Source organism: Dromiciops gliroides, chromosome 4 (assembly GCF_019393635.1).
Source record: "Dromiciops gliroides isolate mDroGli1 chromosome 4, mDroGli1.pri, whole genome shotgun sequence".
NCBI lineage: Eukaryota > Metazoa > Chordata > Mammalia > Microbiotheria > Microbiotheriidae > Dromiciops > Dromiciops gliroides.
This window is the reverse complement of record NC_057864.1, coordinates 254,452,177-254,467,540: the sequence shown is the minus strand read 5'-3', so window position 1 is coordinate 254,467,540 and position 15,364 is coordinate 254,452,177. Positions and strand designations below refer to the sequence as shown.

The 15,364-nt window shown below is 42.0% G+C and overlaps 1 protein-coding gene across 4 annotated transcripts in view; it reads left to right on the top strand.

Moving 5' to 3' along the window:
• The window catches only part of LOC122752894 (trem-like transcript 4 protein), an 89,046-nt gene that overhangs the window by 11,389 nt on the left and 62,293 nt on the right, over positions 1-15,364 (top strand). For 2 of the 4 annotated variants that reach the window (XM_043999857.1, XM_043999860.1), the window contains exons 4-5: positions 9,559-9,680; positions 10,226-11,341. The exons of 1 other annotated variant lie outside the window; for it this stretch is intronic. In XM_043999857.1, coding sequence (XP_043855792.1) covers positions 9,559-9,680; positions 10,226-10,278 — 175 coding nt within the window. In that variant the 3' untranslated portion in view covers positions 10,279-11,341. Of the gene's footprint in view, positions 1-9,558; positions 9,681-10,225; positions 11,342-15,364 lie in introns of those variants that run through there. One more of the 4 variants, XM_043999859.1, reaches the window with a different exon arrangement.

The following is a 15,364-nucleotide window of genomic DNA, read 5'->3' as shown; positions in this document are numbered from 1 at the left end:
TGTACATTGTGCATATGTATATACATGTGTGTATCCATATATATACACACATACACATGCACACACACGTATAGCTGTTGTTTCTCCTTCATTCTCAAAGAGAACAATGACATCGAGGGGTGGTGTCATGACTTGCCATGAATTGGATTTAAGTGAGGAAGGGCTGTGCAAGGTCACATACATCACTCTCTCCTCCACAGGCATCTGTGTCTAATGGCAAGATATATGTCAGAATGACTAAAGATGGCCCCAGATTTTTGAGGCAACTGGGGTTAAATGACTTGCCCAGGGTCACAAGCTAGTAAGTGTCAAGTGTCTGAGGCCAGATTTGAACTCAGTACTCCTGACTCTAGAGCCGGTGCTCTATCCACTGAGCCACCTAGCTGGCCCCCCCTTTCACTTTTTATACTAATAATTTTGTTTTCTTCTTTCATTTTAAAATCAAATTAGACAAATGTTTATCTATTTTATTATTTTTCCCCATAAAACCAGTTCTTAGTTTTATTTAGTAGTTCAATAGTTATCTTACTTTCAACGTTGTTAATTTCTCCTTTAATTTTCAGAATATCTAATTTGGTATTTAGTTGGAGATTTTTAATGTGTTTTTTTTTTCCACCATTTTAAGTTGTATGCCCAATTTCTCTATTTTATTCACGTAAGCACTTCGAGATACAAAATTTCCACTACGAACTGCTTTGGCTGCATCCCATAAGTTCTGGTATGTTATCTCATTAATGTCATTCTCTTTTATGAAATTATTTTTTGTTTCTATGATTTTCTTATTCATCCACTTTGTTTTGTTTCCAATGAATTCTTAACCTATCTTTATTTTATCTCTATTTTATCTTTATTTTGTTTCCAATTAATTCTTTTTTTTTTTTTTTGCTGGGCAATGAGGGTTAAGTGACTTGCCCAGGGTCACACAGCTAGTAAGTGTTAAGTGTCTGAGGCCGGATTTGAACTCAGGTACTTCTGAATCCAGGGCCGGTGCTTTATCCACTGCACCACCTAGCTGCCCCCTCCAATTAATTCTTAACCTATCTTTCCATGATCCTTTATTATAGGTAATTTTATTGCATCATGATCTGAAAAGGATGATTTAACTATTTCTTCCTTTGTGCATCTTATCTTGAGATTTTTATGCCCTTATATATGGTCAATTTTTGTATAGGTACCATGTACAACTAAGAAAAAGGTACATTCCTTTCTATGCCCATCAGTGTTCTCCAGAGGTCTATCATATCTAAATTTTCTAAAATTCCATTCACCTCCTTCTTTCTTCTTTATTTTATGGTTAAATTTATCTAGTTTTGAGACAGAAAGGTTGAGGTCCCCCACCAGTATAGTTATGCTATTTATTTTTTCCTGTAATTCCCTTAACTTCTATGCTAAGAATTTGGATGCTATACCACTTGGTGCATATATGTTTAGTATTGATATTACTTCACTGTCTATGCTATCTTTTTTTTTGTTTTTTTTTTGCAGGGCAATGGGGGTTAAGTGACTTGCCCAGGGTCACACAGCTAGTAAGTGTCAAGTGTCTGAGGCTAGATTTGAACTCAGGTACTCCTGAATCCAGGGCCGGTGTTTTATCCACTGCGCCACCTAGCTGCCCCTATGCTATCTTTTTAACAAGATATAGTTTCCTGCCTTATCTCTTTTAATTAGATCTATTTTTGCTTTTGCTTTGAGATCAGGATTGTGACCCCTACTTTTTAAAAAATTCAGCTGAATCATGATATATTCTGCTCTAGCCTTTTACCTTTACTCTGTGTGCATCTCTCTGCTTCAAATGTGTTTCTTGTTAACAATATATTGTAGGATTCTGATTTTTCATACACTCTGCTATCTGCTTCTGTTTTATGTTCAAAGTTATGATTACTAATGGTGTATTTCCTTCCATCTTATCTTTCCCCATTTCTATTTTAATCTCTCCTTTCACCCTTTCCTTCCTCACTAGTATCTTGCTTTTGAACACCTCCCTTCCTCAATCTGTCCTTCTTTCTATTAGTTCCCCCTCCTACTTTTGCCCTCCCTTCTCTCAGCTCCCCCACCCCAATCCATTTTGTTCCCGCTTTCTACCTCCTACTTCCTTAAAGGTAAGATAAATTTCTATACACAACTGAGGGTGTTTATTTTTCACTCTTTGAGGCAAATCTGATCAAACCATGCTCATCCCCTCTCTTCTTTTACTCTACTAGAATTGGTGTTTCATGCCTCTTCACAAAATATTATTTACCCTAGCCTGCCTCCTCTTTTCTTCTTCCAGTATAATTCTTTTTTTCCACCCCTTATTTTTTATATCATTACATCAAAGTCAATAAATACAAACACAATTTGTCTATGTATACTCCTTCTAACTGCCCTAATAGAGATTCAGTCCTCAAGAGTTACAAATATCATCTTGTCTTTAGTGATGTAAACAGTTTCACCTTCTTTAATAACATGCTCTTTTTTTTCTTTTCTGTTTATATTTTTATGCTTCTCTTGAGTCTTCTATTTGAAAATCAAATCATCTGTTCAGTTCTGGTCTTTTTATCAGGAAAGTTTGAACGTCTCCTATTTATCTGAATGTCCATCTTTTTCCGTGAAATATTATGTTTGATTTTACTGGCTAGTTGATTCTTGGTTGTAATCCAAGCTTTTTTGTCTTCTGGAATATCATATTCCAAGCCCTCTGATCCTTTAATGTAGAAGCTGCTCAGTCCTATGTAACCCTGACTGTGGCTCCTTGATATTTGAATGGTTTCTTTCTAGCTGCTTACAATGTTTTCTCCTTGACCTGATAATTGTGGGATCTGGGTACAATATTCTATGGAGTTTTCATTTTGGGATTTCTTTCAGGAAGTTATTGATGAATTCTTTCAATGACTATTTTATCATTTGGTTCTAGGATATGGGGGTAGTTCTCCTTGATAATTTCCTGAAATATACTGTCCAGGCTCTTTTTCTGATCATGGCTTTCAGGTAGTTCAATAATTCTTAAATTATGTCTACTGCATATATTTTCCAGGTCAGTTGTTCTTCCAATGAGGGATTTTACATTTTCTTCAATTTTTTCATTCTTTTCATTTTGTTTGACTAACTTTTTTCCCATTCATTTGGAATTTTCCCCAAATTAAATGTAAAAACAATTTTAATATTTATTTTTAAAACTTCGTGTTCCAAATTGTCTTCCTCCCTCCCTCCCCACTCCCCTTTAAGGACGCAAGTGATTCAATATATATTGTACATGTGTAGTCATTCAAAACATTTCCATATTAGTCATGTTGTGAAAGAAAACAGACCCAAAAAAACTTTAGAAAAAGGAATTAAAGAAATTATGCTTCAATCTGTATTCAAACACCATCAGCTTTTTCTCTGGAGATGGACTGCATTTTTCATAAGTCCTTCAGAGTTGTCTTGGATCATTGTCTTGCTGAAAATAACCAAGTCACTCACAGCTCATCATCTTACAATATTGATGTTATTTTGTATACATTACATTTCACTTTGCATCAGTTCAAGTAAGTCTTTCCAGGTTTTTCTGAGAGGATCCTGCTCATCCTTTCCTCTAGCTCTGCCAAGAAAGCTTTTTGGGTTTCAGACCTATTCATATTCCCCTTTCAGGCTTCACATGTAGTCATTTTGAACTTGTCCTCCATGTTTTGATCTTCTGTGTCACCACAGTAAGTTTTTATACTCTGATTTTTTTCTGTTTTTTTTTTCTTACTTTAAATTTATTTGGTAAATTTGTTGTTGTTGTTGTTTTGGTTTTTTTTTTGCAGGGCAATGACAGTTAAGTGATTTTCTCAGGGTCACACAGCTAGTAAGTTTGTCAAGTGTCTGGGGCTGTATTTAAACTCAGATCCTGCTAAATGTAGGGCTGGTGCTTCATCTACTGCACCACCTAGCCGCGCCCTATTTGGTGAAGTTGAGCTCTGTTCCTTGGGCACAGTGTGTACTGTCCCAAGCTTTTTGCACTGGGGCTCAGGGGACTTTTCAATGGCTTTCTCTGCTGAAGCCTCTGGTGCTCAAGGATTTCCCACTTTGCTGACACGTCCTGGCCTAGTTATTCCAGTTGTGCCCAGTTCTTGGGCTAGCAATTTATCTTCTCTGCTGTGGTTAGGAGCCTCACAGCTGGCCTTCAGTGCCACTAGCCTTTTGAGGCAGGACCAAGGGGCCTCAGTTGTTGATCTGTGAAGTGGCTAAGTTCTTCCTGGTTGCTGGCCTGTCTACTGCCTGTGCTGGGCTGCCCTCCCCTTTCACCCATTGACACAGACCTTTCCTGAAGTCCCTCCAAAGTATCTTGAGCTGGAAAATTGTGTCATTCCATCTTTTTGTTGAATCTGTTTGGAGTCTTGGTTTAACATTTTTTAAAAGTATTTTATTATTTTCAGTTACACATCAGGACAGTTTTCAACATTTGTTTTCATAAGATTTGTAGGTCCAAGTTTTTCTCTGACCCTCCTTTCCCTCCCTCCTCCTCACGATGGAACACAGTCTGATATAGGTTACATATGTACAATCACATTAAACATATTTCTGCATTAGTCATTGTGTGAAATTTGAATCAGACCACAAGGGAAAAAAACTAAAAAAAGAAGGAAAAAACCCCACAACAGTCCAAATGTAGAAACAGTACAGTTCAATCTGCATTCAGAATCCACAGTTCTTTTTTTCTGGATGTTGATAACATTTTCTATCATGAGTTCTTTATGACTGTTTGGATCATTGCACTGATAAGAAGATCCGTGTCTATCACCATTGTTCCTCACATAGTGTTGCTGTTACTGTGTACAATGTTCTCCTGGTTCTGTTCCTCTCAGTCAGCATCAGTTTATGTAAATCCTTCCAGGTTTCTCTAAACTTCTCCTGTTCATCTTTTCTTCCAGCACAATAGTATTCCATTACATTCATGTATGTTCAGCAGGGGGTGGCACCCTGGTTCTCACATATACCACAACTTGTTTAGACATTCCCCAATTGATGGGCATTCCCTCAATTTCCAATTCTTTGCCACCACAAAGAGAGCTTCTATAAATATTTTTGTACATGTGGGTCCTTTTCCTTTTTCTACGGTCTCTTTGGGATAGAGACCTAGCAGTGGTACTGATGTGGGATGAAATTTGGGGTCAAATTGATCATGAGTCATCCCAAAAGAATTACAAAACTCAGTAACTCAGTTTACCAAGTTTTATTGCAATACTGTGAGTGATCACAGGGAGAGAACCAGAATAGTAGAAAGGTATCTCTCAAATAGTGAAAGGAAAGACAGTTATATTTATAGTATGGATAAACTGATTATCAATCTCATTGTAATAATTTACACCTTAGGGAGGTACAGGGGAGGGCCTGTCCTTCTAATTATAATATTCTCCACCTTTGGGAGGTACAGGGGAGGGCCTGTCCTCATTATAATATTTTCCACTTTTGGGAGGTACAGGGGAGGCCTTATCCCAATTTGGAGTTCCTGGGGTCCTAAGCCAACCCCTAAGGTGGGTACCTTTTTCAGTGGAGGTGTGTTTTTGGGGTTTACACATCATAAGGTGAATCTGGGGACAAATTTGGCCTTTTCTACGCATGTCTCTTTCTGTTTCCCATGGCTAGTTTTAAAACATAATCATTTTTCTTTTATTTCTGGTCTAAATTTCTATAGGTTGTCATTTCCTTTATTCTTATTTAACCTGACCGTTTATGGTCCTATAAAAATATTTTAACTAACTTTAACTGGGGCCTAATCTGTGAACATTTGACTGGTTGGCTATCTGACTGCTTTTAATATAATATGGGCCATTTATGAAATCCTACACTGCTCCTCCCAAATTGATAAGCAAACACGTCTCTGTAAATAAGAGCACAAGGATTTATTTAGATGAATAAACTTAGGGATAAAGGCAACAAAAGAAGTAAGATAACAAAATTAAAATATGACCTGTCGGCTTTTTAAACTTTCTGCCACCTCTTGCCTGTGGGTGTCCTGCCCGTCTGCCATCTGCACTTACAACCTGAACCACATCTCCTTCCCTGGTCTGGCCCTTTCTGTATCTCCTTAGCTTCCTCTGTTTCCCCTTCTCACTCAAAGCCCCCTTTCACTTTGTTGACCTCCCTCTATGTCTTCTCTACTTGCTTTGTCAGTCCCCCTTTTTCTTTTTCTCTCTTCTCTTCCTTAGTATATAAAAGGCCTCTCTTTCTCACCTGAAACTTGGGCAGACCACCTATGCATGCCAAGCTAATTCACTGGCCCTGGCTAGAGCTATACCTGAGAGGCTTGAGGAAGCCATGCATACCATGCCCAGGGCTCAAGGGGGCTGTGCCCCCCGCTGTGCACCTGGTACCTCCGCACTGGCCGTGCCAGGGGCCAGCCAGGGCTTCTCAGCTTGGCCACTGAAGCAGCGGGGAGGGGCATCAGCCAGTCTCACACAGAGAAAATCCCTGAGGGCCTAAGGCTTTTTAATCTCAGCACAAAGGAAGGGTCCCCAAATCACAATAAATTCCTACAGTCCTGTTATGGGTCCTGAATTCTGTGGGTAAGAGAACCTAGAATTTTGACTTGTAAGTTATCCATAAACTGGGATCTGAATCCCTTTGAGAGCTAATATCTGAATTAGAGCTTGGGTCTTAGGTTTTTCTATTAACCCTTTTTTGCCTCCTACTTCAGTACCACTGGGTCAAAGGGTATGAACAGTCCAATAGCCCTTTGGGCATAGTTCCAAATTGCTCTCCAGAATGGTTGGATCAGTTCACAGCTCCACCAACAATGCATTAGTATTCCAATTTTTCCACAGCTTCTCCAACATTTATTATTTTCCTTTTTTGTCATATTAGCTAATCTGATAGGTGTGATGTGGTAAGAGTTGTTTTAATTTACATTTCTCTGATTAATAGTGATTTAGAGCATGTTTTTCATATGGCAATAGCTTTTATTTCTTCATCAGAAAACTGTCTCTTCATATCCTTTAACCGTTTCTCAATTGGGGAATGACTTACATTCTTATAAATTTGATTTAGTTCCCAAAATATTTTAGAAATGAAGCCTTTATCAGAAATACTGGCTATAAAAATTGTTTCCCAGTTTTCTGCCTCCCTTCTAATTTTGGCTGTGTTGCTTCTGTTTATACAAAACATTTTTAATTTAATGTAATCAAAGTCTTCCATTTTGCATTGCATAATATTCTCTGTCTCTTGTTTGGACATAAATTGTTTTCATTTTCTTAGATCTCAGAGGTAAACTACTCCTTCCTCTCCTAAGTTATCTATGGTATCAACCCTTATGTCTAAATCTTGAGCACATTTTGACCTTATTTTTCTATAAGGTATAAGATGTTGGGTTTTTTCCTAGTTTCTGCCACATTATCTTACAGTTTTCACAGCAGTTTTTGTCAAATACTGAGTTCCTGTCCTAGAAGCTGGATTCTTTGGTTTTATCAAACAGTAGATTACTATAGTCGGTTTAAAATTGTTTTTGAATGAACCTGAGGAGAGCTCAGGTAACTTCTTGACTTCTCTCCACTATCTTGGCTCCACCTTCAGGCAACTCTTTCTCAACCTCCTTTCCTAGTTTATCATTCAAGCCCCACTTCCTGTCTGTGGGCATCCCACCAAAATCCTTTCCCTAAGACTTCTTCTGTGATGGCTTACCCCTAGAATCTTGCCTGGGCTCTCAGTATTTCTCTTTCTACATTCCTCAAAATCCGTTGTGCAACAAATACCTCCAGTCCCCAAATTCTGCATGGTTCTTACTGGTTCTGCCCAGTTTATCAGTCTACATGGCTCCTTCCTGGCCTCAGTGACTCTACCATTATCTCTGCTTCATCTCATTAGCTCTAATAGGTCCAGTTATCATCTGAGCACAGATTATTCCCAGAACCAAAAACCCAGCCTCATCCATCTTGAACTCCAGACCCACAGCACTAACTTCTCATTGGCCATTTCAACTGGATGTCCTCTAACAACTTCAAACACTACATGTCAGAAAGAGATCTCAACACTTCCTCCTAAACCCAAGCATTTTCCCCCAGATTCACAATGTATTTCAATCAAATGCTCTACCATCCTGCTAGTCACACAGGCTTTCATCCTCAGCACAATCCTTGACTATTTTCCCCCTCACCATATCTAATCTCTTGCCATGTCTTGTCCCTTCTGCCTCCATTCCACAACATTTTAGCTCCAGTCCTATTTTCCCTGTTCATATGACTACTACCCCAAGCAAGCCCTCATCCACTATTGCTCAGGCTGTTTGTTTCATAAGCTTCCTAATTATAGCCCTTTGGTCACCTTTATTCCAGTCACTCCCTCCTTTTTCCCACCCTCCACAGCTTCCAAAACTGATCATCCTATGGCAGAGATCTGGCTCTGTCACTCTAGAAGCTTTAGTGGCTCCCTATTCCTTTGAGGATATAATTCTAACTCCTGTGTTGGGCATTGAACAGTCTTCAGAATCTGGCTACAGACAATTTTCTTAGATTTATGGAACCAGGATGGATTCCACACCCTTCATGTTCCACCCACACAATATTAATTGCTTTTCCTCACCCATGACATGCCATCTCTCATTTTCATGCCTATGCACTGGCATCGTCCCATGACTGGCATGCAATCCCTCCTCACCTCCCCTTTTAATTATCTGTAGCTTCCTTCTAGGCTGAACTTAAGCATCCCATTCTACAAGAGACTTTCTGCATCCTCCCTAATTGCCAGTAATTTGCCCCAATATTTCTTTGTGTTTATCTGGTTACAATTTTGCATTTACTTCATGGTATATGTATTCTCACTCCTCCAGAACACCAGGAAGTTTCCTGTAGGATGTGATCATTTCATTTCTGTCCTTGTCTTTCCCTATCTAGTACATCTCCTAGTTCTAGGCAGGCACTTAATTCATAACTGTTCATGGAATAAGTCAAAGACCTCAGTCCCCCTTTTGGCCACTGTGAAAACAGAAAACTCAACAAAAACAAACCTAATTTATACATCCTAAAGTCAAAAATTAGGGAGGAGATGTGATAAGGATTCCTACTGAGTGATATTTTTTTTCTTTCTCTCTTTTCCCTTAGCTCTCCTTGGTGTCTCACCTTGCATGACTTCTTTGGTCTTTTATTCTCTTCAGCCCATACTCTGCTGGTGGTTCTGCAAGGAGCCAGAGGGGCTTCCTCTTCTTCACCATCAATCCATTAACCCTTGATGGTTAAAACACTGTATACCAAAGGTGAACAGTACCTAAAGGGGATTCCATCATTCAGTCAGCCAATAAGAAAACTAGAATTTCCTAAGTACCTACTATATGCTGAGTGTTATGCTAAGTTCTGAGGTTATAGAAGAAGGAAAAAAGATCATCTCTGGTCTCAAGGAATTCAAAGAAAAATGGATAAGACAACATGTAAACAATTCTGTAGAAAAATTAATACACAGCATAAATTATACAGAACATAGTAGACACAGGAGATGATCAACAGAGGGAATGCTGGGAGTCTCCACAGGTGGGCTGTGGCCTAGACCTAAGGACTCACTCCACCCTGTCCCACCACAACCCCTACACCAGTTATGTCCCAATTTTTCTGTTTTTTCTCTCTCCCTTAGGCCTTCACATTCTTCCATTTTTGCCAGTTCCCCAGTTATCCAGGTACTGTGTGGACTCATTGTGACCAAAGGCCTAATCTTCACAGCTCTGGTTGTTCTCCTGAGTAGGTGCAGGGGCCCAGGTGAGTAGGGTTCCACAATATGACTTCATTTTAAATGCACCAGGAAGCATGGCCTTATCACTCCCTAGACAAGCAACTTCCCCATCTCCAAGCTCTGGAGGAAAGATGCTCAAGCACTTCTAAAAGTCTCATTCCTAGGGCCAGGCTCTGCTGGGAATGACTTGAGGAACCAAAAGTGATAAGCAAATGTGAGAAAATATCATCCTGAATATTAGTATTTGTGGCATTATCCTGGAGGCTGTGAGCTGGAAGCCTTGGTCAGGGCTTACAGGAGACACTGAGCTTGTGTCTCCAAAGGGGAGGGAAGGATGTGGGGTAATGAGAAAATGCAAATGGCAGCTGGTTGGGTCAGGTTGTTGTTTGGGGTTTCTTTCCCTGTCATTGATTCTACCCCTGGGGCTGGGGTCTCAGCCTAGACCTCTGACCTGGGTGGATGTGGATGAGAAGTGAAAACAAGAGGCACCAGGCTTGGGGAAAAGGAGTCATTTCAGGCCTTAGGCCCATGGAGACAGATTTGTTATCTAAACTTTCTCTTCTTTCCTCAGGGAAAGGAACGAGCCACTGTGAGCTTTCTCAGAATCAAAATGGCCTTGGATGAAATGAATTTATTTCAATGAATATCCCAACTTGATTCATGTTCCTGCCATCCTGAGCTTGGCCTGGACCACAGGCAATGAGAGGCTTTCCCTAGCACAGGGGATCCAGCCACCATACCCATGCTGATTCCCCACACAGATCCTTGAAGCCCTTTGCCTGCCCTTCCAGCCCTGAGTGGACCTCAGTTCACCTCTTTTTTCCTCTTGTCATAAGAACAACACTGCCCCACCACTGCCACCCTGTGTCTATTCCTGGCTTTGTAATTGCTCTGTAGATGAGTCAGTGTGTCCCTCTTAAGCCTTAGAATGGCTCCTCATTGTCTTTGAAATGAGGTTCAAATTCCTGGTACTCATGGACTCTCATGGTGTGGTCCTCAATTATTGATCCATCCTTCTTTCTCACTATTTCCCCACTAAGACTCTCCCCTGCAGTCAGACTGGGCTCTTCATGTTCTCTGTATCAATGTATAAAACTCCAGTGTGAATGTGTGCCAGTGCTCTGTACATAAGGATTCCTATGTACTACATTATGACCAAAAACCAAACAAACCAACCCAAAACAATCATTAATGTTTGAGGTAGTTTTTACTGAATGGAATGGTTATTGGGGGAGTAGAATTTGGGAGACTGTACCAATTTGTGTTGAGATCTGTATTGTATTGAGATTTTAATAGGAATATCTGAGGAGTCTCTACAAGCAATTTGAAACCTGAGAAGTAAATCTACAGGAGAGGTACCTAGAGACAAAGACATCTTAGAGACTGCCTCAAGAAAAGTAGTTCCAGAGACTGGATGGTTATATGGGACATCTGAGATCCAAGATAAAATTGCTAACTGTTATGGGCGCAGAGTACCCCAGAAGTTCTCTGGGGTACATCAAGGAATCTTCTTGAGAAACTAAACCAGAGGACAGATAAGCCTAGAGAGATAGGCAGAACCAGTTCTGACCTAGCTAACTCTGCCACCCCCACCCTTCATTCTAGTCTCCCTCAACCCTGGAGTGATAAGATTAGGTGTGGCTGCTTCCTTTGTGTCCTGCAGAGATGGCTTGGGAGATCTGAAGCCACCCCTCACCCAACTCCTCCAGCCACCACCAGTGGGGGATGGTCCTCCACTCCTCACCCAATTCCCCCAGCCACCACCAGTGGGGGATGGTCCTCCCTCATTAAAGGAACTTTCCACAGTCAGATGGTCACCCTCCCCTCATCAGTCCTCTATAAAAGTACCTGCCAGTCTCTTGCTCAAGGAGATTGGTATCTCAGAGCCACACTTTGTGCCTCTAAATAAATTACTATCTTATTTAACTGCTTTTGTGTGCAAGAGAGTAATTCTTTTTTTTTCCCCTTTGGTGAGGCAATTGGGGTTACGTGACTTGCCCAGGGTCACACAGCTAGTAAGTTGTCAAGTGTCTGAGGCCGGATTTGAACTCAGGTCCTCCTGAATCCAGGGTTGGTGCTCTATCCACTGTGCCACCTAGCTGCCCCGAGTGTAATTCTTTAAAGAGGAATTCCTAAGGACCCTAAACCCCTACCCCTATCCCAAACCCCCTATCCTATTTTCCCCATGACATTTGTTACAGAATTTTCCAAGGAATAAAGCCAGTCTTGAAGGGACACTGTAGAGGGTATTTCTGAACAACTGGCTGTAACTAGCAAAATGGCTTTGAAAAACAGGATGGCCCTTGATAAGATGTTGGCTGAAAATTCAGGGATTGACACCACCTAGATGGGATGGAAGAAATCCTACTCTGGGGCAGCTGTGTGACATAGAGGACAAAGCTCCAGCCCTGGATTCAGGAATACCTGAGTACAAATCTGTCCTCAGACACTTGACACTTACTAGCTGTGTGACCCTGGGCAAGGCACTTACCCCTCATTGCCTCACCCACCAAAAATATTATATAAAAAAAGCAAGGACCAGTTTTTGCCTCTCTTTGTACCCCCTGCACTTAGTACAGTGTCTTAGTAAATGGTCCTTCCCTGACTGAGCACCTTCTCTCTCCTGCCTCCTGTGTCTCTGGAGGGTAAGAGACAAGGGCCTTCTGTTCCAAACATGACTTCCTCCTGCTTTCCAGACTCCCACCTCCTCCTGCACCTGCCTGATCTCCAGGCTCCATTGAGAAGAGTGTCACTCTATCCTCCATGATCCTCCCTGCTCTGTCCCCTCCTGGGCCCCTGCTCAGAGGCTGCTGAGGGCTCATGGAACAACGTTTAGAACCAGGTGAATTTAACCTGCTGCTGTAATCCTCCATGTTTGGAACAAACTGCCTCAGTTTACCCAAATAACTCGAGGAGACCACCAAGTCAAGCAGAGACAGATTTATTACATTCTTGCAGGAACAGGCAAACTCAATGACCAATTGAGTTGCAATAACTAATACATGCCTTGAGTTTTTATAGTAATTTTGGTGGGGGTGGGGGGGAAGTCCCCACCTGCACTAGGGTGAGCTCACCATCTAACATCCAATCCTGTCTCAACCAGGATGTGTGCTTAGCTCGTGATCAATGTATGGAGACATGTATACATGTTCCAAGAACAAGGGGGAAAAGGGGAGGGGGTAATGAGTCTGAGGAATGTCAAAGAAAAGGAGAGGAAGGAATCACTTCCTTATCTGACTGCAATTGATTCTGGCAGGGACGGGGGCTCTGACATGTGATGGATTCCAGATAGGCTGAAGACACAACTTTTATTACAGGCCATAAACATAAGATGTAGCTGACAAGTGGGGAGACTGAGAAGAAGTAAAGTAAATAGTGCTAATTGGTAGAACTGACAAGTAATAAAACTTACTGGGGGGGCTGGATATCTTCCAGACCCCATCCTCAGAGTTTACAGAACTGACCCAAGTCCATTATCTCATCAATAAAACTTAAAGAATTCAGTGAGAATTTAACAAGCAATGAACTTTTAGGCAAAGTGAGAGACTAACTATACTGGGGCAGGGGAGGGGGACTGGGTATCTTTCAGACTCCATTCTCAGAGTTTAATCTGACTCAAATCCATAATTATCCCATACACTCCAGATCCTTCGGCCCGCTGGAGGGGATGAAGGACAGGAAAGGGCAGAGAATGTGAAGGAGGGATGGAGGGGGAAGGGAAAAGAAGGAAAAGGAAAAGTAGCAGAGCAGAGAGCGCAGGAGGCGCTAATGGTTGCAAAACAGGAGGAATGTGCACCAAGGCAGAGGAGGAGAAGCCCTCAGTCAGACAGGCAGGGAAAAGGAGGAGAAGAGGCAGGGGTCCTGAGACTCCTAGGCTCCCCTCCCTCTCCCTGCTGATTCCTCTTTCTGTTCTGCTTGGGGAGGACCCCACTGTGAGACCCCACCCTCTCAGAATGTTCAGGACTGACCACAACCACCCTGAAGGGGCTTCTGCCTCTTTCCAGGGTGAGATGTGAGGTGGAAGTGAGCAAGATCCTCCTCCACGATAGAGGACAGGATCCCCTCCCCGCCATTCCCATACCTCAAAGCCAGAATCAGAATAAACCCCATCCCTACTCTCCTCTCTCTTAGTCCAAGGGAAGGGGCCTCCTCCACCACCCCTCAGTTAGAGTTCAACAAGCTTAACCTCTTCTCCCCTGCCCTCCTCCCACCTCTTTCTCCTGGACCCCACACCCCCAAGGCAGCCAACCTTTAAGGAATAGCAGGGTCCAGAGAACTTTCTCCAGAGAATGAAACATTTTTAGCCTTTGGAAAAAGGAGCTGAGGGAGAGGGATGGTGACGGCACCTAGGAAACCTTGGAATGGTCTGGAGCTTGAAGATGCAATCCTGGAAGCTGAGAAGGGAAAAAGAGGAGTGGAAAAGGGAAAGGGTGGATGCAGGAACTGGGGAGGCTTAGGGCTACTTCCGTTTTGTATTTTATTTGCTGTATGGGGCAGCTAGGTAGATAGAACACTGGTCCTGAAGTTGGGAGGACCTGAATTCAACTTTGACCTCAGACACTTGCTGGCTGTGTGACCCTGGGCAAGTCACGTAACCCCAATTGCCTTAAACATCCAGGGCCATCTCCATTGATCCTGATAGATAATTTTGCCATTACATCCAGGTGGCTCTGGAGGAGAGCATAAGATTGGTGACTTTGCACAGCCCTCCCTCACTTAAATCCAACTCACTGCAAGTCATGATGTCACCTTCTGATGTTATGGTTCTCTTAGAGATAGAAGGACAAACAACAGTTTATCCTATTCCATTATGCTGTACTTTCCTCCCTCTCCCTCCCTCACCATTAATACTAGTTATTTCCTACCTTAGGGCCCCATTTCCTTTCTCCAGAGTCATTCACAATCCCTTCTCTCTAAACAACTCTTGGTGTTTTGGCTCCAACTCCCATCCCTTCCCAGAGAAAATTAATTTTATCTCTTCACAGGAAACTCCCAATTTACCTTTACTTTCACATTTAGCTGTCATCTGTTAACCTTTATCTTTCTGAAGACACTGACCCCTTGCTCTTCAGTCTCAGAGGTTACTTGAAGAGGAAAGAGACTTTCCAAGGAAATGGGCCTTGTAGGCCAACTCCCCTGGTAACATCACCAATCTTTCCACCTCCCTACCTACAGTGCCTCTTTTGGCTACCCCTCCCCCTCCAAAATCACTACTAAAGGGGGGGGGGGCCTGACACAGGTCCAGGGATCTCAGTTCCTGCCCATCACCTACCTCCCTCTCCCTGGACCCTCCTTAGATGCCTGTTGTCTTCCTCCATTAGATTATCAGCTCCATGTGGGCAGGAAGAGTCTCATATGGTTATGTGTAACTCCAGCACTTTAACATATCTCCTGGCATATAGTAGGCACTTCATAAATGTTTATTGAATTGATTGAATAAATGGTTATTGACATTCTGCCACATCAAGTACTTAATAAATGCTTGGTGATTCACTTACTGACACATCATTCTTCATCAATTGGCTCACAAGGAATCCCTCCTCCCATTCCACAGACCCAATCCCAGGCTTGGCTCTGCCCCTTATTCTGGAGTAGAAATAAGAGTAGCTGCTCTGTTCTAGTAAAGGGATTCTCCCCCAGCCATGAATCACCAAAGGCCACATTTGTAAGGGACAAAAAAATGACACCTGTCTTTTCTTGAAGAGCATGA